The 24243-nt window shown below is 42.2% G+C and overlaps 1 protein-coding gene across 1 annotated transcript; it reads left to right on the top strand.

Moving 5' to 3' along the window:
* The first annotated feature begins 2729 nt into the window (after positions 1-2729).
* Positions 2730-19088, top strand: MCM3 (minichromosome maintenance complex component 3). Its single transcript, XM_012735269.1, has 17 exons — positions 2730-2827; positions 3557-3669; positions 4057-4265; positions 4738-4868; positions 6966-7204; positions 7635-7743; positions 10085-10238; positions 10550-10681; positions 11017-11225; positions 12819-12993; positions 13329-13455; positions 14175-14325; positions 15101-15241; positions 16166-16275; positions 16771-16856; positions 17298-17367; positions 18386-19088. Exons 1-17 carry the CDS (start codon positions 2750-2752, stop codon positions 18582-18584), a joined length of 2433 nt encoding a protein of 810 aa, XP_012590723.1. The 5' UTR covers positions 2730-2749; the 3' UTR covers positions 18585-19088.
* Positions 19089-24243: the final 5155 nt, after the last annotated feature.

Raw genomic sequence — 24243 nt, 5'->3', positions numbered from 1 at the left:
GCAGACCACTTCTGTCCTGCCTGCTGCTCCCCTCAGCAGTGTACTTTGTGATCTGTCTGTTCTGCTCCCTGCTTTGTCTCCAGTGAATCCTTTTACCCCACAGCTCTGGCCTATGCCCCTTTTTATATATGCATAAATAAATAAAAACAAAGTGCTAAAAAAATAGTTTCCTACAATGACTCTTGAGTGAGTTAAATGTCACATTCTTTCTGAATGTCCAGTTGCCTCTTCTCTTGCATACTTGATGAGAGACTGGAGTCGGGTCTTCCCTGGTGGCACAATCGGTAAGGAGGTAGCACTGCAAAGCTGACTACAGCTGCTTCACCCCGAGTTCTATCCCCGGCCCTGGACGTGATCAACGTGGCAGACCTCTCCAGTCTCGCCCGCTGCTCCCCTCAGCAGTGTACTTGTTGATATGCCTGTTCTGCCCCTTACTCTGTCTTTGGTGAATCCTCTCACTGCCCCTGTCCCTTTGGCATGTATCCCAGTTCTGTATCCATAAAATAAATAAATCTTTAAACAAAGAAGCCAAAGATAGACTACATCATCAGGTGGCAGGTGATTCTTCATTTTCTTCATTTCTTCATTCTTTATCTCTCAAACCTGCATTCTGTTTGAGAGATGTACAAATGCCCCCCCCCCAATTTTATATGGCAACAATCTGATTGATTTTTCTCTGGACAGTATAGAAGCAGGAGGGATAACAAGGGCGGCATAGCTCCTCTATTTGAAGATCTCACCCCTTAATGAAATAAGGGAGAAATGTCAATTAAATATCTGCATGTCCTTCATGGCTGAAAATGATGCCATGAAAACAAATCAACTCTTTTTCAAGGATTATGGCATGATTAATTCTAAATGGAATTGTCTTTACAGTTTCCAAATTTCTCCCAGACTAGCAAAATGTTAAAATGGAAGAAATTAAATTACAGAGTTTCTGATTCCTTAATCTTTATAATGAAGAAACTGAAGCTCACAGAAAAATGTGTTAGAGTGAAAAATTTGGTTTTCACACTCCTACTCCTTTGGATATTTGGTTGCAAATGACTTGATTTCTCTGTTTGAACAAAGTGTTTTTTTTTTTTTTTAGTATTGTCAATTTTGCCTTCAGTATTGTCACGACAATTATGATCAAATGAAAAAGGCATTCTTAAATAAGTAATTACCTCTTATTATATAGTCGCAAGCAGGATTTTAGTCTACATTTTTGTTTTCTGTTAATATAACAAGAGCAAGCAGTCAGGTGAACCGTTTTTGAAAGAGTTTTCACTGCTTACCAGTATGATACAAAACATATAGTAACATAAACTATATACAGGTAACAGAAAAATATATATGCACAGAGAGTGGCATATACATTTGTTTAAGCATCTTATACTGGAATATTTTTCAGAGCATACTGAATCTTGGAGACCTTCATACATGAGTTTAGTATTTAGTGGGCCAAGATAGATTTACCGGGTGTCTACTATTGGTATTTTAACTTACTGTTTTGCAAAAACACATGCTGGGGCAAAGGGGTGGTCTCCATTACGCACTGGGTGTATACATAGTAAAAAATCCATCGAACTGTATGTACACTTAAGTGCACATCACATTTGTGATTTTACAGTTTATAAATTATATCTCATAAAACACAAGTGAAAGCTATAATTCAAAACAAATTACAAAAAACGAAAAACAAAACATATTATCAGTTGATCTTTTATTTATAATTTTAGATTTGCTGTGTATTACTGATTGATATAACAATGGGGTTTAACTCTTGTTTCTTGAGTTATCTTTTTAAAAACGGTTATTTTAAAAAGACCCTGTGATCAGAATACACGACTATAATTATATATGAATATAAAGCCGAGAATGCCTTTCATTTACCCTTTTGCAAGTAAAATGGTGTAGTACTATTTTCTGTTTCTGTCAAGAATATCCTATGATTAAACACATGAGGCCATCTCTAGGCGGAGAGTGGTACACAACGAAAATTTTCCTTTTCATTTCACCTTCCTCCGCGGCGTGATAGTTTTATGAGGTAAAAGCAACTGTGCTCAGCGAGCAAATGGGTAGCTGAACTATCATACATGACCTTTCTCAAAGATGCTATGCTTTTATTTCCCATCCCACAGATTCTCAAATTTATCTATTTTTTCTTCGGATGCCACCTAAGGACAGCTGCTTGACAAACATCTGCCTTGAATATATAATTATAATATGATTAGCTTTTATGCTCTCGTGTCCCTGCGTTACAAATCCTATTTGCAGGACGTAGGCTGCTTTTTCTCTAAACAAGGCGCTGCGTTAGCTCACTCCGCGGTAGGTCTGGGAACCACTCTGTGAAAGAATTCTGCAAAACATCCGGGAAAAGGGGGAAGACTACGACTCCCAGAATGCAGCTGTCCTCCAGCTGCCCAATGGCCAGGCACCTCAGCTGTAGCCTCTCGACTCCATTGGTCAGTATTCCCGTCAGTGACGGCGAGCGGGGAGGGGAGTAACAGAGACCCGAAGGTACATTTCCCGCCACCGCGAAGGCCCTCTCGGAAAACCCGAGGAAGAAGAAAGTGTCGATTGGAGCCTTGTTATTCTGACGCTCGAGGAGTCAGCCTATCAGAATAGGTATGTGCGCCCAGTGATCCCGCCCCTTCCTCAAGGTAATCTTTGGTGGCGGGAAATCTTAGGAAGTTTTCGCGCCAAGGCGGCGCTATCTGAAAGTCGATTGCGCGTGTCTGGGGGAGGCAGTTTCTGGGCGGCGAGCATGGCAGGAACCGTGGTGGTGGACGATTTGGAGCAGCGGGAGGCGCAGAGAGACTATCTGGACTTCTTGGATGACGAGGTGAATGAAGCGCGGTTGGCGAGGCTCTGGAGCGGCTGCTCCTAGGGACGTGCACGCGCGGCCGTCACCCTCCCGGCAGACCCCGGAGCCAGCGGCTTGCCAGGCACCCACACATTGGCGGCCCCGCTGCCTCAGCGGCTCCGGAGGCTTCTGCCCCGATCTTGTAACTTTCTCGCAGTGCAGACAGTCTTTTTTTTTTTTTTTGTAGTAAACCTGTAGAGAGCGTGGCCAGGTCGCAGAAGGTGACAGGTTTCGTCAAATGCAAACAAAATGGCAAAGCCTACCTTGATAATACTCCCCTAAATAGATAAGATAGTTCAGGCACCTTACTCCCTTAGGTCCATACCTGAGAACTCTTTTAAGGTGGTTCTCAAATAAAAAGTTATTTTAATTTGAATATTAAAAGTCTGTTTAGGTTACTTCCTAAGAAGCCTCTTACTGATTTTTCTTTTAAACTTCTTATGAGCTCCATGTAATTCCCCACGAAAGGGCAGAAATGGTTGATCTTAATGGGCATAGCATGGACCTGAGAGACTCACGGTAACTTCTACACTGTCACCTGAGTGTGTGTATGAAATTGGAAGCGAGTGAGTGCAACTATGGGAGAAATCAAATTTCAACTCTGTTGCAGGGATTGATGAATTTATCTTGCTGCAGTGCAGCCTCTGTTTAAAAACATGTTATTGTTTGAATTTGTGTCGGTTGTAATATATGGTGTCTCTTTTACAGGAAGACCAGGGAATTTATCAGAGCAAAGTTCGGGAGCTCATCAGTGACAACCAGTACCGTTTGATTGTCAATGTGAATGACCTGCGCAGGAAAAATGAAAAGAGGGCTAACAGGTGAGTGGCATAGGCTCTCTAGGGGATATCCTGCCTCTTAGTGATAAAGGTGTCCCTCTCTTTTCCCCATATTGGAACAGATTTCCCAGGAGGGGCCTAGAAACCCTCATTGCCTCACCTGTTCTTAGGTTTTTTCCTTCTTCCAAAAGTTTGTAGTGGGGATTTTTGCCTCAGGAGTTCTTTACATTTCTAACTTTGTAAGTTGAATTACAGTTGACTCTCAGTTCTGATTTGTTTTATTGTCTTGTAGAGTGTCAGGAGAAAGTGGGAGATGGATTTTCACTTTGGGGCTTTGATCATCAAAGTATGGTCCACTTTGGTTTTGGGGTCAATTTTTGGAATTTTGCTCTTCATTGCCTAATTATTCTTTTTCTTGCCCATATACAGGCTCCTGAACAATGCCTTTGAGGAACTGGTTGCTTTCCAGGGAGCCTTAAAGGAATTTGTGGCCTCCCTTGATGCTACCTATGCTAAGCAGTATGAGGAGTTCTACATAGGATTAGAGGGTAGTTTTGGCTCCAAGCACGTCTCTCCACGAACTCTTACCTCTTGCTTCCTCAGCTGTGTAGTCTGTGTGGAGGGCATTGTCACTAAATGTGAGTAAGTTAAAGTGTGGGTCAAAGGAAGTGGGTGTGGAGGATTGACTTAGGTGGGATGCGAAAGCAAGAGAAGCAGAATTGAGCTGTGTAGTTGTTGCTTCAGAAAAGCAGAACACTGAAATCATGTGGAAGAAGAACTCTGAGTGTGGACAAAGATTAGGAGGACCTTGGATGACCAGCTGTGCTAGCAGAATGATAAATTCAGCCAAGAATGAAAGAGTCTTGGCTTTTGGCAGTCTCCTTATTTTAATACAGAACAGCTATTGTCCTCCTGGGTCAGTTATAAAAGTTTACCTGGAATTGCTGATGTCCTGTGTAGAAACAAGAAAATGAATAAATGACAAGTGACTCTGAAGCAGCTTAAACTAGTCAGAGTCACATTATTTGGAGTCATTTGCTTGCCTGGGTTAGATACCACCTTTGTTACTGTCTGGCTGGATGAATTTGTGTGCACATTTTCCATTCCTAGGCTCTCTGGTTCGTCCTAAGGTTGTCCGCAGTGTCCACTACTGTCCTGCTACCAAGAAGACGATAGAGCGACGGTACTCTGATCTCACTACCCTGGTGGCCTTTCCCTCGAGCTCTGTCTATCCTACCAAGGTGAGGGGCCTCTTTGGAGACTGGAATTTAAGGTGTCTCTTTTAATGCAAGTGACTGGGCAATACATGAAGTTGTTTTTTTTTTTTTTTCTTAGAAGTAGGGTGAAAAGTGAGAATCTAAAGGAAATATGCCCGCCAAAGTTTAATATGCAAAGTTGCCTTTCTTATTTTTTTTTTAAAGGAATAAATTTTGACTTTAGAAAATGATGGAGGGTTGAAGGAAGTAAAAATTATCTATTCTGTTGATCTTACAACAAAGTTATAATTGTATGTAATTGTACAGTCTACTTAATAAGGAAAATAATGCTATAATATTACTATAAAATCTTTGCAAGTATCTTCCTATGGGTTTCAGAGAAGTATCTATCCTATGGGTAGATATGGGAAGTGGCTTTATTCTTAATGTTCAGATTGATCCAAATAGAGGGTATTACAGGACTTTCTTAATGTGTCAAGATGATTAATACTATAACTTGATGTCTAAACTTACTCTATCAAGGAATACTGCCCCCATCACCAAGTTTTAATTGAGAGACACAATATTTTTAGGCACCCTGGAGGACACTGAATCAAATAGGATCCATTCCTTGTGTTCAGTTTTTTTTTTTTTTTGTTGGTGGAGGAATTGCAACAATTAAAACAAGAAATAATACCTTAAAAGTCTAATTAAGTCATATTTCAGAATCATTTGGTTGACCTCCAGATGAAATGCCCAGTAGTGACAATGCTAAGGACTAGGTCTATTGTCTTTTTTCTTCTGCCAGTTGCTTTTTCTGTCACCCTACTCCATTCTGTTAAAAGTCTTGATTTCTAAAATTTTTTCTCCCACAAGTTCTCAGGAGTTTTCTGCTGACCACTGTGGCCAACCTTCTCCTGAGACCAGACCAGCCCTCCTAGTCTAGTGTGCTCAGAGCACTGGTTTTGGAGTTGAGTCCTGGTGCTACTATTTTTGTGCAACTTTGGGGAGCTTATTCAACCTCTTCTAGTCTGTCTCCTTATTTGTGAAATGTGAAAATGTCTATTTTATTGAATTGTCATGATTACATGAGATAATTTAAAGAAATAGTAACAGTATCTTGTGTGTACGAAGCACTCAGTAAATGATAACTTGGAAAGTGAAACTACAAGGATATTTTTACTCATGTCTACTAGACAGGAAAGCTCACATAAGGGTACAGTTTGATAAAATTTTATAAGTTGATTATACCAGTAAAACAGCCTCTAAATCAGAAAATAAAACTGATACTCAGGTGCTCTTCTTGAGCACTGACTCCCCAAGAGTAACCATATCCTGATGTCCAACAGCACAGATTACTTTTACCTATTTTTATGCTTTACTCTGCTGTTGGCCTTGTTTGTGGAATTCATCCGTGTTGTATATAGATGTATTCATCATTGCTGTAGAGTATTCCCATGTGTACTCACATTTTTTAACTTTTTTGTTGATGGCATTTGGGTATTTTTTTGATTTTGGGCTATTGGGAATCATGCTACCCTGAACACTGGTGTAGAGCTTTGAGTGAATGTTTCTGTTGACTATTATTTAGGATTGGGAATACTGCTACATAGTGTAAGCATATATTTAGCTTTAGTAGGGGAAATATGAATCTTAATTTAGGTGTAAATATAGCTATATCCCTCAGGCTATAGCTTGCCCCTTCCATCAGATTGTCTGGAACAGGTAGGAGTAGAAAAAGCAGATTTTTCTTTTTGTTCTTGTATACTAAAATCTCATGAAGTCATCTTGAGATTATATTTGTTTTTGGGCCTACCTGCAAGTTTAGGGGTTAAGTCCCAGCGCTATCACTTGTCATGGCCTAGTTTGATCTCTAGTCAGGGAGCTACCCTCCTGTGGCACAGCAGACCTCTCCTGTCTCATGTGCTGCTCCCCTCAGCAGTGTATTTCAGTAAATCTGCCTGTTAATGCCCCCCATGCTGTCTCTGAGAAACCTCTCACCCCTGCACTTCTGGCCTGCACCCCGGTTCATCTACACAAACAACAAAGACCAAAAAGCCCATACTTGTTTCCTCCAGCATGGGATGTGACATTTCTGAGACAAACCTGAGCTGAGTTTGCTTTTCTGTATTTCTTTTTCAGGATGAAGAAAACAACCCCCTTGAGACAGAATATGGTCTTTCTGTCTACAAGGATCACCAGACCATCACTATCCAGGAAATGCCAGAGAAGGCTCCAGCTGGCCAGCTTCCCCGCTCTGTGGACGTCATTCTGGATGATGACTTGGTGGATAAAGTAAAACCTGGTGACAGAGTGCAGGTGGTGGGGACCTACCGTTGCTTGCCTGGCAAGAAGGGAGGCTATACCTCGGGGACCTTCAGGTAAGGGTCAGTTATGAAGAGAGGAATGTTGCTGGCACTTTCACTTACGAGTTTTCTTTCTTTGGCTTGCATTTTCCAGAGAGTTATCTTACGCAGGTGGGGTTGTCTACCTGACTGAGAGTTGGGGTACCTCTTTTCTTACAGATGAAACAGAATTTCAGCTTATGTGCAAAGTGGGAGTCACTGGTTACGTGATTATAGACTTATGGCTTCCTTGGGCATTTAATCCAATCTTCTCCCCTACACTTCTGTGTGAAGCTCTAATGAGCCAGAGAGAAATAAATTTCTGAGATGAGGCATCATTAATATATTTAGGTCATAGACTTAAGAATCAGCTTTTCTTTTTTTCTGATTTACTATTCTAGATGACTAGCCTAAAAAACACCTCTGATGCTACAAGTAGACTTCCTCTTCGTCTTCTTTTCCCCAGGACTGTCCTGATTGCCTGTAATGTGAAGCAAATGAGCAAGGACATTCAGCCTTCATTCTCTGCTGAGGATATTGCCAAAATCAAGAAGTTCAGTAAAACCCGTTCCAAGGTCTGGTAATCCTTTAGGGGTTTGGGAGCAGGGATGGGTTTGTAAGGGTTGTTTGTGGGTGGCTGTCTTGGTACTGCATCAGGAGGAAGTCAAGGTTTTTATCTGTGAGGTATCTTCTAACTTATAGTTTGAGTTCAATAAGTAAAAGGATTTTTTTTTTAAAAGCATGGTTTTGTTGTTCTTTAATATTCTGTTGTGCTACCTGCTAGACTGCTAAGTGAGCCTAATGTACTTCAGAGTTAGAATATCAGTGTTTCAAGGAGTTTATACAGAAGACTTCAGTGAATCATTTTTACTTAAGTTTAGAATATTTTTATTTTTTCTCCAACTTTATTTTTTAAGACAGTGTCCACTTTGAAGAAAACTTTTTTCTTCAATGTTATTGATGAGCCAGTTGTTTAAATAAATGTAGCTACGGAGTTGAACTTCTAATTTTCACAGGACAGTCTTTACTTACCATCCAGCAGAGGCCAAGTGAAATTACTATATCCAGTTACCTGCCTTGCTTCCATTCCCTCTGTGAACCAGTTTCTTTTTTTCAGTCTTAAGTGAGGTTGTTTTGTTATTGCATCCATTGTCTTTCACTTCCTGACTTTATTTTACTTAGTATAATTGTCTCAGAATCCATCCATTTTGTCCCAAAAGGCAGTATTTCTTCTTTCTAATCAGTACTATTGCACTGAGTACAAGTACCACAATTTCTTTATCCATTATCTGGTCCACCATGGATGGGCATTTAGGTTCCACACTTGGCTATTATTGCATGTTACTGCTGTGATCATATAGGGGTCCATGAATCTTTTTGTATCAGTCCTTTCATATTTTTTGGGTAAATACCTAGATCTGATATTAACAATTCGTGGTATTTACATTTTTTAAAAAAGATTTATTTATGCATACGGATCTGGGCGTAAGCCAGAGGTGCAGGGGCAGTGAGAGGATTCACCAGAGACAGTGTGTGGAGCAGAACAGGCAGATCAACAAAGTACACCATGAGGGGGGCAGTGGGCAAGACAGGAGAGGTCTGCCGTGCCATGTGGGTCACCTGTGGGGCCGGAGATTGAACCAGTACTGAAGCAGCTGCAGCCAGCTTGTAGAGCCGTGTCCTAGCCCATTGCGCCACCAGGGAGGGCCCGGTATTTCCGTTTTTAAAAAAAGATTATTCATTTTTTAAGATTTATTTATTTATGCATACAAGAACTAGGATGTAAACCAGAGGTGTGGGGGCTGAGAGGATTCACCAGAGAGACAGCGTGGGGAGCAGAACAGGCAGATCTACTGAAATCACTGCTGAAGAGAGCAGCAAAGTGAGACAGGAGAGGTCTGCTGAAACTTAACCCTCATGTCACCAGGGAGGCCCTAGTATTTCATTTTTAATATTTTGAGGCGCCTCCATGCTGTTTTCCATATAGATTATTTCACGTACATTCTTACCAGCAGTAGATGAGTGTTGCTTTTTTTCTGCAGTCATGCTGACATCGAATCTTTTTCATATGGGCCATTCTAGTAGGTGTGAAGTAATAGTTCAATGTTATTTTAATGTGATTTTCTTTATAACGAGTGCTGTTGAACATTTTTCACATAGGTCACCTATATGTCTCCTTTGGAGAAGTGTCTGTAGGTGTTTTGACCATTTTTTTAAGGGGTTGTTTGTTTTGTTTTTGTTGACTTCTTTATTTTGGGAATTAACCCTGCATGGTACATATGTTCCTACAGTCATAGTTTGCCTTTGTGTTTTTGTGGTGGCTTCTCTCACAGCATAAAAACTTGTTGGTTTGATGTAGTGCCATTTGTTTATATTTACTTTTGTTTCTTAGCCTTGAGTTGGGTCCTCAATCTATCTCAGCAGTTGATGTATAGGAATGTTGTTACCTCTACTTTCTCTTATGTATTTCTTAGTGTCAAGTCTTATATCTAAGTCTTTAATCCATATGGAGTTCAATAATGATCTAGTTTCACTTTTTTCAGTGTCTGTCCATGTTCCCCAACCCATTTTTTAACAATTTCCACACTTATAATTGAATAAAAAGTGTATGTATAATAAAGATTTCTGCTGAAGCCCAATATACAATCTTAATAAGCCTAAAATATTTGAACCTGGAAACAGTTTTTAAAGATTAAACCTCTAAGCAAGTTTTAGGATCCTGGCATCCTCTGTACCTGTTCTGATAATGATCTGATAAATATGGTCTGCCTTAGAGAAGAAGCTTTTGCAGTTAGAAAGTGTCTGTATTTATATATTTCTTAAAGCACTTTCTGGAGGTTGAAGTGTACAGTGTACCTCAGCAAAACCTCATTGAACCTCACTAGGCTTGCCCTCCTTTGATTATTCTTCCTGTAGGATATCTTTGACCAGCTGGCCAGGTCGTTGGCCCCTAGTATCCATGGGCACGATTATGTCAAGAAAGCAATTCTTTGTTTACTCTTGGGAGGTGTGGAACGAGACCTTGAAAATGGCAGCCACATCCGTGGAGACATCAATATTCTTCTAATAGGTATGTTGTTGGAAATTTGCTTTAGACTGTTGATCTTGTCTTGTGGAGTAGAGTTGTGGGAATCTGTAATCTGTAAGTTTGTGTACTCTATGTTCAGTCCCATTGAAGGGAAGAAAGCTAAAATTAATCCATTATTATCATTTCTAGATTCCCTGAGTTATGCTAAAATGTATTTCTCCATGAATGATAAAGAGAAATTGAAGAAAATAATACTAATAACCAATACTGTGTTTCTTGTGCCAGAAAAACAGTACTTGCTGGGGCTTGGGAGAATTTTCCTCAGGTCACCACTGTCCCTGTCCATTTTACAGGAGATCCATCTGTTGCCAAGTCTCAGCTACTGCGGTATGTGCTTTGCACTGCGCCCCGGGCAATCCCTACTACTGGCCGGGGCTCCTCTGGAGTGGGTCTGACGGCTGCTGTCACCACAGATCAGGAAACAGGTAAAGGTGCAGGAGTTCTGGCAAAGGACCTGGCAGGTGGCTGACCATACTTCTTTGAGCTTGCTCTCAGTGTGCGCTTGTGTTGGGACAGTTACACTTGAGATATTAGCTTGGGCTACATTGTAGGGGACTGTAGGGCAATAGTGGGTGAACTGCATAAGTGTTTGGTGGCCCTCCATTGACAAGAACATCTAGAAGGTGATTTAAAAGCAGTCGAAGGGGGAGAAATCTTAGCCATTTTTTACTACATTCCCATGTGTGAAATGGGTCGAAATCCTTCCTTTGTCCCCTGCAATCTGGACCATATCACATATTTTTCTTTGCTCATTTCCCAGGGGAACGCCGTCTGGAAGCAGGCGCCATGGTCCTGGCTGACCGAGGTGTGGTTTGCATCGATGAATTTGACAAGATGTCTGACATGGACCGCACGGCTATCCACGAAGTCATGGAGCAGGGCCGAGTCACCATCGCCAAGGCTGGCATCCATGCTCGGCTGAATGCCCGCTGCAGTGTCTTGGCAGCTGCCAACCCTGTCTATGGCAGGGTGAGTGGAATCAACCGTGAACTGTTTTTGTTTTCTTGGTAGCTGTCTAATGTTCCATTTTATGGCTTTATAGTAACTTGTTTTATAAATCTCCACTTGATGGGTGTTTTCCCTCTCTGCTCTGATTAATGAAGTTGTAATATCATCCTTCATGCATATTTACTTACATACATACACACATGTAGATATGCATACATGTGTATACGTGTGTGTACATGTATATACACCTGCATCTATATGTCTATATGATAAATACTTAGCTTTGGAATTACAGGATTAAAGTACATGCATTTTTGTTTAGAGATTGCCAGATTGCCCTCTTTAAAGATTGTATTGTGATAGACTGCTAATACTACTGTCAATACTTTATCAACTTCTATTACCCTCACAGTAACCTTATGAAATAGTTAGCCTCCTATTATAGATGAAGAAATAGAGATTAAATAATTTGGTCAAGAGTCAGAAGCTGAGAAATGGTAGTCAGGATTTGAACCCACAGTCCAACATGTACTCTGGCAATTTATGATTTCATGATATGTGAGAATACTTGTTTTGGTGGCTTTTGTTTTTAATTGAAATAACACTGAATTATATAGGTTTTAAATGTATAGACTTATGTATCAACATCTGGTTGTAGTATATTGTGCTCATCATCAAAAGTCTAGTCTCCATTCAGTGCCATACAACTGATCTCACAGTTTGTGGAAGTAGCTGTGTAGTGGTGTTTTTAAGCATCTGGCTGGGTGCCTGGTCTTCAGTCAGAGTTTCTGAGTCCACATCTCTGGACTGGGAGTTTTGATAGCTATGCTTGAGAAAGGCACCATAGGTTGATTCTAATATGTACCCTCAGTTATGAACCTTAGGTTTTTAGAGTCATGGTAACATGCATTTGCATCATTCTGAAGAATTTAATTGGAAATATAGGGAGAAAATGGCAGGTACTGAAATGGAAGACATCAGAATTGTGAAGGTTACTCTTACTGTGAACTGTTCATGGGTGTAGACATCAGTCCTGTAGGCCCCAAATTGAAAGGTAAAGAGTATGGGTTTTCTTGAGCCTGATGGAAAGAAAGCTTCCTTTATTCATAGAACATTATGATTTATAGATTATTGGCCATTTTTGAGATTTCATTCATTATCTTCTGTATAAGAGATTCAAAAGTTTCTAAGTGCTTCTGACTTAGCCTTTTTGTCTTATTTATACCAGACAGGGAAAAGGAAGTCATATTTGACGGTTTGTCTTGCCTGGGGAATGAGAGGAGCAGAGAAATGGGATAGAGAAGCTATGTCTTAGAGGCTCCTAAGCTAAGGCCACGCTAGGCCTCTTCGCGGCCCCTATGCTAGGAAATGTAACTCTCTTTACCTGGAAGAATGAGCATGGCATTTTAGGTTTGTTCACACTATCTGAGATGCAGTTAGAGAAAGGCTGTAGGTAGAAGAGATTAATTATTTCAATGGCTTTAAAATGCTTCCTCACTGTTTACGTGTTTTTTAAGATCTGACTTTCCGTTCATGCTCCATAATTCATCTGTCTACCTTGTGCTTGCTTTTTATTGATGTTGCCTCCACTTTTCCTTTTTCTTATGTTCCCAGTATGATCAGTACAAGACTCCTATGGAGAACATTGGGCTGCAGGACTCTCTGCTGTCTCGATTTGACTTACTCTTCATCATGCTGGATCAGATGGATCCAGAGCAGGATCGGGAGATCTCGGACCACGTCCTGAGGATGCACCGCTACAGGGCACCCGGAGAGCAGGATGGCGATGGTGAGGCCCACAGGACAGTAGGACTAATGGAAGGGAACCTTCACAGATGACGCTATCCCAGGTGGCAGCTCTTGCGGTGTCTGGGTGGATGCTGAAGATGCGCTGGCCTGCCTGGCCACTGGGGGTTTTGTCCACCTCTGGGCCCAGGAACACCTTTGACAGCTTCAAGGGGCCAGATAGTTGCCTTCCTTATTTGTGGATTCTGCATGTCTGTTTCCTTCTGGATCCTTGTTTTGTGGGTTATTGATCTCTTCCCTTCCTGTGCTATGGAAGAAGCAATTTCCCCTGAGTCAAGCTCTTGCTCACTCTCCTCTCTCCCAACTCGTGTTTTCTAGCCATGCCTTTGGGTAGTGCAGTGGATGTCCTGGCCACAGATGATCCCAATTTTGACCAGGAAGACCAGCAGGACACCCAGATTTATGACAAACATGACAACCTTCTACATGGGAACAAGAAGAAAAAGTGAGTATTGCCCAGACCTCTCCTCTGAGGGCCCTAGAATTTGTATCATGACACACCATGTGCATACCTGAAGTCAGGGCTTCCTGGGTCATAACCCTGGGGCTTCTTTCCTGGATCCACAGGTAGACCTTTTGCCCAGCCACTTGCCTAATACTAGTTTGTGGCCGATTAAGGTTAGGTTTGATCTTTTCCTAAAAGGCTTTGCTGACATACCTTACTGATGATGGATGAAGGATTGCATAAGTCTATTTGTAATGGCTGTGTGAAGGGCCAGCAGGTAGCAAGCACTAGAGGCTTTGCAGGTGGAGATGAATAAAGGAGGTTTGTGATTGGGTGCTCAAAGCATGAAATGGGGGATCCTGTGCCTCTGGTGTTGACCCTAGTCAGTAGGGAGCAGAGCATAATCTTCATGCTGGTCATTTGAGAACATGGGATTTGGAGTCAGAAAGGTGAATTAAGTTACTTAAAATCCTCTGAGCCACACTTGCCCCGCCTATAAAATGGGAAATATAATACCTAAATTTTGCACCTTACAATTAATATCTATAGAATTAAATACAGGTATGTGAAAAGGCCTCTGTACATGGTCCATGTAAATAGGACTTATGATAATGAGTTGTAGGTTGTATGTCTGCTCTGTCACGTGGCCTTGACTACTCTGAGGAGCATAGTCACTACCGCCATCAGCCCTGATGAGTGGAATTCACTGTGTGGCCCAGGGAGAAGATGGTGAGTGCAGCTTTCATGCGGAAGTACATCCATGTGGCCAAAATCATCAAGCCCATCCTGACGCAGGAGTCAGCTGCCTACATCGCGGAAGAGTACTCGCGCCTGCGCAGCCAGGACAGCATGAGCTCAGACACCGCCCGGGTGAGCCCCTGGGGGAGCGGCAGGGACGTCCTTGGAGTGAAAGGCTCAGAGGAGCTCTTGCTGTCTGGGTGTGCCGACAGCCTTTTACTGTAGTGTGGCCTTAGACGAATAACCTGCAGCTCTTTAAGGTCCATTTTCCTCAGCTATAAAGCTGCTCCAGTTTTATAAGAATATTAAATGGCCCTCCCTGGTGGCGCAGCGGGTTAAAGCGCAGCACTAAGAATCTAAAGCCGCTTCCACATGAGTTCAATCTCTGCCCCGGAGGTGACCACATGGCGTGGCAGACCTCTCCTGACCCGCCCGCTGCTCCCCTCAGCAATGTACTTCGTAGATCTGCCTGTTCTGCTCCTCACTCTGTCTCTGGTGAAGCCTCTCACTGCTCCTGAGCCTCTGGCCTGTACCCCAGTTCTGTATGAATAAATAAATAAATGTTAAAAAAAAAATTTAAGAATATTAAATGACACGTTGAGACTCACTTATAAAAGCAAAGTACTCTGTGGGCCTGTAAGAAAGGATGGTTTTTCTTACTATACTCATATCCTTTATCTGATGCCTCATTTTCTTTCTGTTGCTGCCTCCTTCAGTACACAGATATTGCTCTGATCATTTTTATCTTTCTGAATTTTATGTGGCGTTATTGAGAATATAGAGTGCTGAATCAGTACTTGGACTTTATAGAGCTTTTCTGGTAGTCTTTTCCCTTCCGTGTGCATTGGAAATGATGGACATGCCTATGGAATTCTGGGTTGTAATCCTTCCCTGTTTTCTGCCCTAGACATCTCCAGTGACAGCCCGGACATTGGAAACTTTGATTCGATTGGCCACTGCCCACGCCAAGGCCCGCATGAGCAAGACCGTGGACCTGCAGGATGCAGAGGAGGCAGTGGAGTTGGTCCAGTATGCTTATTTCAAGAAGGTGAGGATTCAGATGCTGGTGTGAGAGGCTCTTCCGAATGAATCCTTGGTGCTCGGCCTTCACAGCCCTCTGTGGCTGACACCTGCCTTTGAGTGTCAGGGGAAAGTGGCATCTTCTGCTGGTGGTCAGCCTCTCCTTTCTCTGCGTATAGTACCAGTGGTCCTCAGCCCTGCTGCGTGTGAGAACCAGTTGGAAAGCTCTACAGGCCACAGCCCTGACAGACCTCAGGGACTGTGGCTTACCTGTGTGCTGCACCTTCAGTCAGCTGTTCCTGTCTGCCTCTGTGTCCTTTACCTCTTAACAACAAGAACAACAAAAAAACAGGTGTTTCACAGGTTGACCTCGATAATCTTACTCTCTTCTGCGTCTTTCCTGGAGCAGTCTCTTCAGGTGTCCCATCAACACCTCAAAAGCTCATACTAAAGATTGAGTTCTCATGCTTACCTGTCATCCTCTTTTCCTGTTTCTATGTATGTGTGACATTGTGTCTTTCACTTTAGATACTGGCCTGGAGGCTCTGCTTTCCTTTTCCTGTAGCCCACCCCTATCCCTCATCCTTTGGGGTTTAGTTGTTGGTCTGATAAGCTTCTCCTTGCATTGATTGTTTCTTTGTCTTAAATTTAAATATCAGATTTATATAGAAATGAATTATTTTCCACTTAGCCACTGTAGACTTTAAAATAAATTCATGACTTTATTCAGTAAATACTCTTGGAGAAAGCATTGAACATACCTGCCAGCATGATGAGATGGGTAGCAGCCTGGCCTCTGGATCCTGGTTCTGGGACTTGGGGACAGGAGAGGCCACATGAGCCAGACCTGTGGCAGCCATTTGTGCTGATGGTGTGGGAGGGGCTCCTTAGTCTTATTCAGCTCTTCGACATCATTGATGCCTCCCACCCACCCAGCTTGGTTTGGTCGTAGGTTCTAGAGAAAGAAAAGAAACGTAAGAAGCGAGATGAGGATGAATCAGAGACAGAAGAAGAAGAGGAGGAGAAAAGCCAGGAGGAACAACAAGAGCAGAGAAAGAAAAGGTAGGTGGGCAAAGAGAAATGAGAGTACAGAAACTCCAGTTCAGACTGGAAGGTTGTAGGCGCTGCAGGTGGGTGTCAGGTTCAGAGGGAGGGTGCTGAGACCTGCAGTTTGGGCAGGAAGACAACCTGGCCAAAGGAGAGCGTGAGCTTATCTGTTGATGGTGCTTTTGACATCTTTCCTGCTGAAGAAATGCTAAGTAGCAGGAATTTTAACCCAGTTAGAAATTTCTGAATATATATTTCAAAATTGTTTCCCGAAGATTAGTTTTTCCTTTTGGGCTGGGGTTGAATTCTAAGAGTGAGTGATAGAGGGAGAAGCCTTGGGAAGCAAGGCCTGTCTGTGTCCTAGCCTAGAGATCATAGAAGTTGTTTTCAGAAAACTGATCTGGCCAGGCCTGGGCCTCTTGTTTCACTTTGATTATATATAGATGGTCCTAGTTCTCTTCTATGGCTAGAGGCCTAGGATTGGGCTCCTAACTGCTGTGGGGATTTTAGGAGGAAGACTCGACACTCCGATGACAAGGATGGAGACCCCTATGACCCCTACGACTTCAGTGACACTGAGAAGGAAATGCCTCAAGGTGAGTGAGCACTCCCGCTGATGAAGAGGTGGTTTCTGTAACTCCCAGCCTTCTTAGTAGCCCTGGGAGCTGCTTTGGGGCTCCCACTTGGCTCCCTGTTTGGAGACCTGTGTCTAAGGTTTTTCCCATCTTGAAATTAGCAGTAAGAATTTTTGAAAATCAGCATGGCTCAGTTGTTTGCTCCCTCCTGGATGAACTGTGCTCTTTGCCAGGCCTAGTATAAGCGTCTCAGATAACATTGATCTCCTGCCTGACTCAATTCTTACATTGTCCTTCCATCCTGATTATCCTGTCTGGCCCCCTCAGAACCCTTCAGGGAAAAAAAAGAATGTTCAGCAATCTCAGGGAGGGATGGGGAGTGGAGAAAATCATTTCTCTGTTATTTTGGAAGTGGCTTAACCTGTTTTCTTCCCACTCTCTGTAACGTTTTGACCTCTAAAGTGCACACGCCAAAGCCAGCAGATTCCCAGGAGACCAAGGAATCCCAGGAGGTGGAGTTGAGTGAGTCCAGGTGAGTAGGGACGTGGCCTCCTTGTGTTGCTGAGGCCAGGACTTCTTCCCGGGGAGGGAGAAGGTGACTGGCTGACTATCAACAACTCAAAACTGGCGGCCTGAGGATTTTTATATCTTTTTATATTCTGATTATAATTTTAAACTTAAAAAGCATTTGTGAAAATGGTGAAGAACTCGTGTGTGTCCTTTATCCAGAATCCCATGTGTTTACATTTTATCATTTGCTTTATAAATACTTCTTTCTCTGGGAATTTGAAATATGATGTTCGTTCAAGGACAGGAAGAGTCTTAAGAGAAAAGATGAAATATATACATTTTACTCTAACTTTGGGTTCTTGTCACTACGATATATAAATATTTTAAAATATTTTTACTTTAGAGTTTTCAGAAAGTTCTGTCTATAAATTTTATTTACTGCACCCAGAGAGACTCCATGCCTGGGGTTTCCTTTTCTTTTTTTCTTTTAATACCTAAAATACACATATAATATGCTTTGTCTACTGAAGAAAATTTGAAAGCACTTAAAAGTATTTCAGAAAAAAAAACAGACATTCAAATCAACTCACATTGTACCCCCTAGAGGCAACCAGTGACTGCATGGAACACTGCAGAGTTCCATAATGTGGATATGTAAAATTTTGTGTTTTCGATTGAGGAACATTGAAGTTCCATAAAACTACTGTTTACAGCAAAACTTTCTTCTTTTTATCACTGTGCACTCACCCAAGGTTAATTTCCAGAAATGGACTTCCTGAGTCAAAGGCTATGTACTTTAAAACATATAAATGCTGCCCAGTTTACATTTTTACCACCAGTGTATGTGAGCACCAATTTCCCACACTTGCACAGGTCTCTGATTTGTTGCAGGAAGCTCTGTAATAAAAGTTTCTCTTTAAAAGGGGCGATTTGGGTGTGGAGCAGCCATCAGGGGCAGGGGTGGAGGGAGTATTGCAGCATTTTCCCAACATGAATCTTGCCTGAGAGCATCTGGGTTTGCTTTACTTCTTCATGGGCAGGTTGAAGGCATTCAAGGCGGCCCTGTTAGAAGTGTTCCGGGAAGCTCATGCCCAGTCTGTGGGCATGAATCTCCTCACAGCATCCATCAACCAGGACAAAGAAGAGCCTTTCTCTTCAGCAGAGATCCAGGCTGCACTGAGCAGGATGCAGGATGACAACCAGGTCATGGTGTCTGAAGGCATCATCTTCCTCATCTGAGGATCTCTGGGGTTCTGCCGAGAAGTTTCCCGCATGTTTCTGCTCCCACCACCACGACCCCCTTGCTTTCATTGGCCGGATAACAAGTGTTTAATTGAACTGAAGTTGAATCATGAGGAAGCTGAATCAGAAGTTGGCTGAAGTTTTGGCATTGGGTAATGAAAGCTGCCATGAGGTAGAAAGAGAACATGGAGAAGGACTAAGACTGGCATTTTCAGCAAAAGACTGGACCACTTGTCACCCAGAATCATCAAACCATTGTTTTTGCTATAAAAAACATAGAATGTCTGAGTATCCTTTTTTTTTCTTTTTTGCACAGCTGCTTTCTGTATTTGCTACCTGTTTTTGTTCTCTGCTCTTTGGCCTAAAGCAAGCAAGCACTGTGGGGTTGATACTGCTGGAGAGAAGCTCTGCAGCTGGTCATGAAGGCTGAGGAAGCTTGCTTTTGCAGCAGCACCAGTTAAGACTTATAAGTACTTTTGACCTAACTATCCCAGACATTGAATAAACTTAGCCCATTTTTATGAAACGCACATGGCCTTAATACTGTATGCTTCTAGGGACACATTTAATTTTGTTTTCCTTGAAAGTTCTGCCATACAAGATTTGCTACTCCCGCTTTTGCACCAAGTCACCATAAGGTGGCAGCAGACTGCCATGCTCGCTGTGGGAGCTAGGGCTTCTCTTCAGGCAGTGCTTTCCTTAGTGGCATCAGCATTTATCAGTTAAAATGGTGCAAACCAAACACTGCTGAATTGAAGTAACTAGTAACTACACGGCTACAGAAGGCCAGTTAGTGAAAGTCCAGAAAGAATGGGCCTCCTTCCTGCTGACTATTCTGAGTCAGAATCCAAAGTCTTCCTGGAGAAGTAATACCCTGTAGAGCTATACCTTACTACTGTGAAGATTCCCTTACGTGCTCCTGTGAGACCACTTACACTTGGGTATCCAGCCCAAGGGTTTTAGTAGTCTGTTTGCAAAGAAGTTTGTAAAAGGGGCGGAGTCAATATAGCTACTATTCTGTGGTCTGGATAGCTTCTGAAGAACCTTCAGGTAGCTTAAGCAAAAGGGAGAACAAAAGCCTTGTGACTTTATGGGGGGCTTGGATCACGTGGATTAGAATCACTTTAAGGAGGAGAGGTGGTTCTCAGCTACAAGATTGGTAAGGTACTTCTATTTTCCTTTGTAGCCCCTCAACCTGAAGCCATGAGGCAGGAGATTTTCTTTAGTTTTTCATGGCTTCAAGTTGTTTTTTTTTTTAATTTACATTTTTATGCATACAGAACTGGGGTACCGATCAGAAGTGCAGGGGTGGTGAGAAGATTCACCAGAGACAGTGGGAAGCAGACAGGCAGATCAACAAAAACACACTGGTAAGGGGAGCAATGGACAGGTCAGGAGAGGTCTGCCGTGCCATGTGGGTCACCTTTTGGCCAGGGATTGAACTAATTGAAATCATGATGAAGTGGCTTTAGCTTCTTAGTGTTGTGCTTCAACCCACTGTACCATCAGGGAGGGCCTGAGTTTTTTAAATTTTTTTTTTAATGGAAGGCAAAATTGGGGATATTGGCTTTATGATTTATTTTCATAGATGTGAAAATCAAATCCAATTGGATGTGGGACTTGAGCAGTGCTCCAGGGGAGGCTCTTGGCATTAGCCAAGTTGTGATAATGAGACTGGCCAGCTAGGTACAGCAGTGGGTACAAAAATAGGACTTCTTGCTCTTGAGACCTACAAAGCTGAGAATATATATATTTAATGTGCTAGTGAAAATTCTAAAATGTGAACCATCATATCCAAGTGGAGACAGAGTATGAGCTGTAAAAATTGAGGGGGCTGTGGAAGTTTCAAGGGGAGGGCAGCAGCTACTGGTGGGATACTGGTGTGAACAGAAGCTAGGGATCGTCAGGGTTTTCCTTGATGTGTTGGAGAAAAGCCAACCACTTGTCAGTGGGACTCTGGTTCTTCAGTTTTGAAGAAACAGGCATAGTAGGAGAGTAGGTGTATCCAGTGCTTGGAAAACCCATAATGCCAAGTTTACCTTGTTGATAGTTCAGTTTTCTGCAGGTGAACACGTGAAGGTCAAGTGTGGTATATTCAGCAATTAAATAGATTGTATTAAAATAACTTCATCTTAGAGAAGCTCATTAAAATCTCAGGTGTATAGTTTCCCATGATTATAGCAGCATAAAAAGTTGCTAAGGACTTACAGCATAGGTTTTTTTTCATTGTCCCTTGTTCCTCTTTGTTGCTGTTAGAACCTAGGAGAGGCTGGTGAAACAGGGACTTGCCCACCCACAGGTCATGTGCCCAGAAACCATCACCGCTGCTCCACAGTGCCAAGACAGCGGTGAGGACTCAGTCTTACCAAATGAGGAGTCTGCATTTCCGTTTGCCATCTGATCTGAAGTAGTTGGTGGGTCTCAGAGGAGTAAATTGCATCTTGAGAAATTACGCTACTTTATTCCTTAACTGCTGTGTAAGCAAAGTGTCACTAAGAAAGGCAACTTTCAAAAAAGACATTGGGGTAGGTGGTGGTGGAATGGAGACAGTCAACCATAATTGTGGGTATCAAGCAGCTCATTACTTCCTCTCTCAAATGGGAATGACACTGCCTGGTACAGTGCCTGTGAGGCAGCAAATTAAGTGCCTGCTGGCATGGATCTACTCCATGACTCCCGTTTTTACTGCAAATTCTAAGTTTCACTATGTGATTCATTTTGATATGTGTTTAAAAAATGATCCTTTGTTCAAAACCTCTTTGAGTTCCCGAACCCTGTACCTGTTTTATCTTTGGTGGTTCCTTTCCTTTGGTCAGTGTGGCTCTGACAAAAGTGCTTCTCAGGGAGGACTCTTTGCTTTCTGCTTGTAGCAAGAGGGTTTTTGGCTCACCAAGGACTGGAATCTGCCCACTAAGGGCATTTACCTGAATCCTCACAACAGCCTTGTGAGGTAGGTCATTAGAAAAACTTGGAGGAAAACCATAAAGGGGCAGGCTAATAGAACAGAGAACCAATAAGCCTGTTCCTTCTCATTTTTCTTGCGTTTTCAAACTATGCTGTTTTCTTAAATGATTTAGACTTCTGAGATGATGCGAACCCAAAGGATTTGGTTAGTGGAATAAAGCAGATGTGAGTCATCTGTATGCTGACTGCATCAGCTACTTGTCAGCTCTGAGTTCTCCCCTGCCCCTGCTATCTCCTCTGTCCTCTCCAGGGCTAGCTGTCAGTTCTCGTTACAGAAGGGAAGTGAAGAGGGCCAGCATTTTGCACTGGACATGTAGGAAGTTCTCTAGACAAAAGTTGGCAGAGTAAGTATTCTACCTGGGACACAGAGCACTGTGTTCAAATTCCTTTTCTGACCATATATGACTGGGCTAATGTGCCCTCCTGGGCAAGCCACTTCCTTAGAGGGAGGTGCTTGGTTTCTTTTTTTGCAAAAGGAAGAGGTTGACCTAGGTGATCTCTGAGGTCTCTTCTGGTAATAGGTATGACTCTTCATCCACTGTCATTTCTACACACAAGACTGGTTTGCCCTGGCACCACCTGGGGGCAGGTTAGACCGGTATTGTATCATGTTAGATAAACCTCGGAGGGTGGAAATGCTCTGCTCTATTTTGTGAGTAGAACTCGGTATTTCAGTTACCTCAAGGGATTTTGTTTAATTCCTAAAAAAAATTGTAGAGCAACATTAATTTTTGTTTAATTCTATTTTAATTTGCTAAGATAGAAACCTAGTTCACTTTCTTTTTTCAGGTCTGATGCCTCCATGATGAGAGCTGGTTTCAGTATAGTCCATTATTAACCAGCATGTAATCCCAGCTCATTCTCTTCCTTCTTTCCCCAAGGGAGAGAATTGAGATTCTAAATTCTTTTGCTAAATATTTTTACTATTAAATCCTGAGTATTTTCCCACAGCCTGTAGGAGGATATTAGCCTCTGCTGAGATTTACCATTCGGATAATAGTTCTCCCAGCAGGTTCTTTTTGTAGCAAACTAAGCCCTCTTACCTTTAAGCACCAACATTTAACCTTGCAATGGAAAGGTCAGCTATGCCTTCTTGCATATGTGTGCTGCTTTTCTATTAATTTAGGTGAAGGTAGCTATAATAAAGCCAGATAACATCTCTAAGAACATCGCCAAAAGTTAGAAATTAACAATATGCTTGTTCTGTTTTTTTTTTTTTTTTAAGTCTTTCTCTAATAAGACCAATAAAACATAACATGGGCTGTTTAGGGAAAACAGAACAAAAATCATCTTACCTCTAACTTAACCATATCTTTTTTTTTTTTGAGTTTAAAACCAGGTTTAAAACTGACACCTGTGGTATCAGCAAATTACAGATTATACATTTGAGACATTAATAAGCGATGATCTGCAGGGATTAGGGACTAAGATTGATTTTGAGACTGAGCTTAAAGTCAGGTTTCTAAAAATCCTACTGCAGCAGAAATGTAAGTATTTGCATGTCCTGTTTAACCGTAATGGTTAATTAAAACTAAGCAAATTAAAATTAACATAAAGACGCATACATATGTTTGCACATAAGCATGTGCAAAGATCCCAAGCAAACTTTGACTTCCAGAAGCAGCTTCTTCATGTTCTTCATGATGTGGGCAGTTGAATAGGGACAGCCCCACTAAATAGCTTACTGTAGGCTGTGCACTATAGAAGTCATCTCATCAAGTCTTCCTTCCAATTCTATGAGGTTACTTCATTACCCCAATTTTACAGAAGAGGAAATAAGCTTAAAGAGATTAGATAATTTGTCCAGGGTTTCATAGTAGATGAAGAAGTTATTAAAACAGACAGTACAGGTGTTATAAACTATTTCACCCTTAAGAAGTGGGCAATCTCGATGTAGAGAATTACCAAACAGGTGGAAGGCAAAAACAAGAGGATAAACAAAGAAGTAAGAGAAAAGTAGAAAATATCTGACTGGCTGGGACACAGAGCAAACTTGTTTGGGGCATGAAGGCCCAGAATTGGCTGGATGGATGTGTTTCTGGACAAGTAGAGCATTTATACCATCATGAAATTTACCTAAGTTTAGCTTTGCTGATGCAGCATCCTGGGCAGAAGGGGCACCATCTTGGGCCTAGAAAGCTAGTCAATAGCTAGAGGGTGGCCTCCTGGTTCAGACTTGGAGCCCTCTAGACTCTTCACTAGTGTATTCTCACTCTACTGTGCTACTCCCATAAAAGGCTTCAAAAGATGGGTACCCTGGAGATCTGGGGGTGGTCGGAGCTCCATTTGCAAATGTGTGTTAGGCATGTCTATTGGTGCCAGTGGCAGAGATGAAACCCCAGGCCTTCCATAGCAGGTATTGCTCTCTGTGCAGCCTCAGGGGCTTGCCTTCGAGCAGAGGGGTCTATGTGGCGATGACTAGAGCTGCTCTTCCTGATTATCCCACAGCACCAGAGCTGTGGTAGTGCATAATTCACAGGGAATGCTACCCTTCTGGAACCAGTTAATAATTTTACAATTAAAACAGTAGAAATCAAATGTTTCTTATAAAAACCAATTCTTAGAGAAACATTCAAAAATAATCATATGAAGTAAACACAAACACCTACAATCTAGTCCCTAAGAAAACATACCCTGTTTGGTTCCTCCCCTCGGCCCCGATATATCCTTATATGTGGGCCTATATAATCGG

The sequence above is a fragment of the Condylura cristata genome, unplaced genomic scaffold (genome assembly GCF_000260355.1).
Source record: "Condylura cristata isolate star-nosed mole 26May11 unplaced genomic scaffold, ConCri1.0 scaffold00001, whole genome shotgun sequence".
Lineage (NCBI taxonomy): Eukaryota > Metazoa > Chordata > Mammalia > Eulipotyphla > Talpidae > Condylura > Condylura cristata.
The sequence above is the reverse complement of the archived record's forward strand: the minus strand, read 5'-3'. Positions and strand labels throughout refer to the sequence as shown.

Excerpts from the sequence above, each read along its gene's own strand:
- MCM3 (XM_012735269.1), top strand. The coding sequence starts at position 2,750 with ATGGCAGGAACCGTGGTGGTGGACGATTTGGAGCAGCGGGAGGCGCAG. Across the intron at positions 7,744-10,084 it reads TCAGTAAAACCCGTTCCAAG|GATATCTTTGACCAGCTGGC; the intron begins GTCTGGTAATCC and ends TTCTTCCTGTAG. Across the intron at positions 16,276-16,770 it reads CAAGAGCAGAGAAAGAAAAG|GAGGAAGACTCGACACTCCG; the intron begins GTAGGTGGGCAA and ends TGGGGATTTTAG.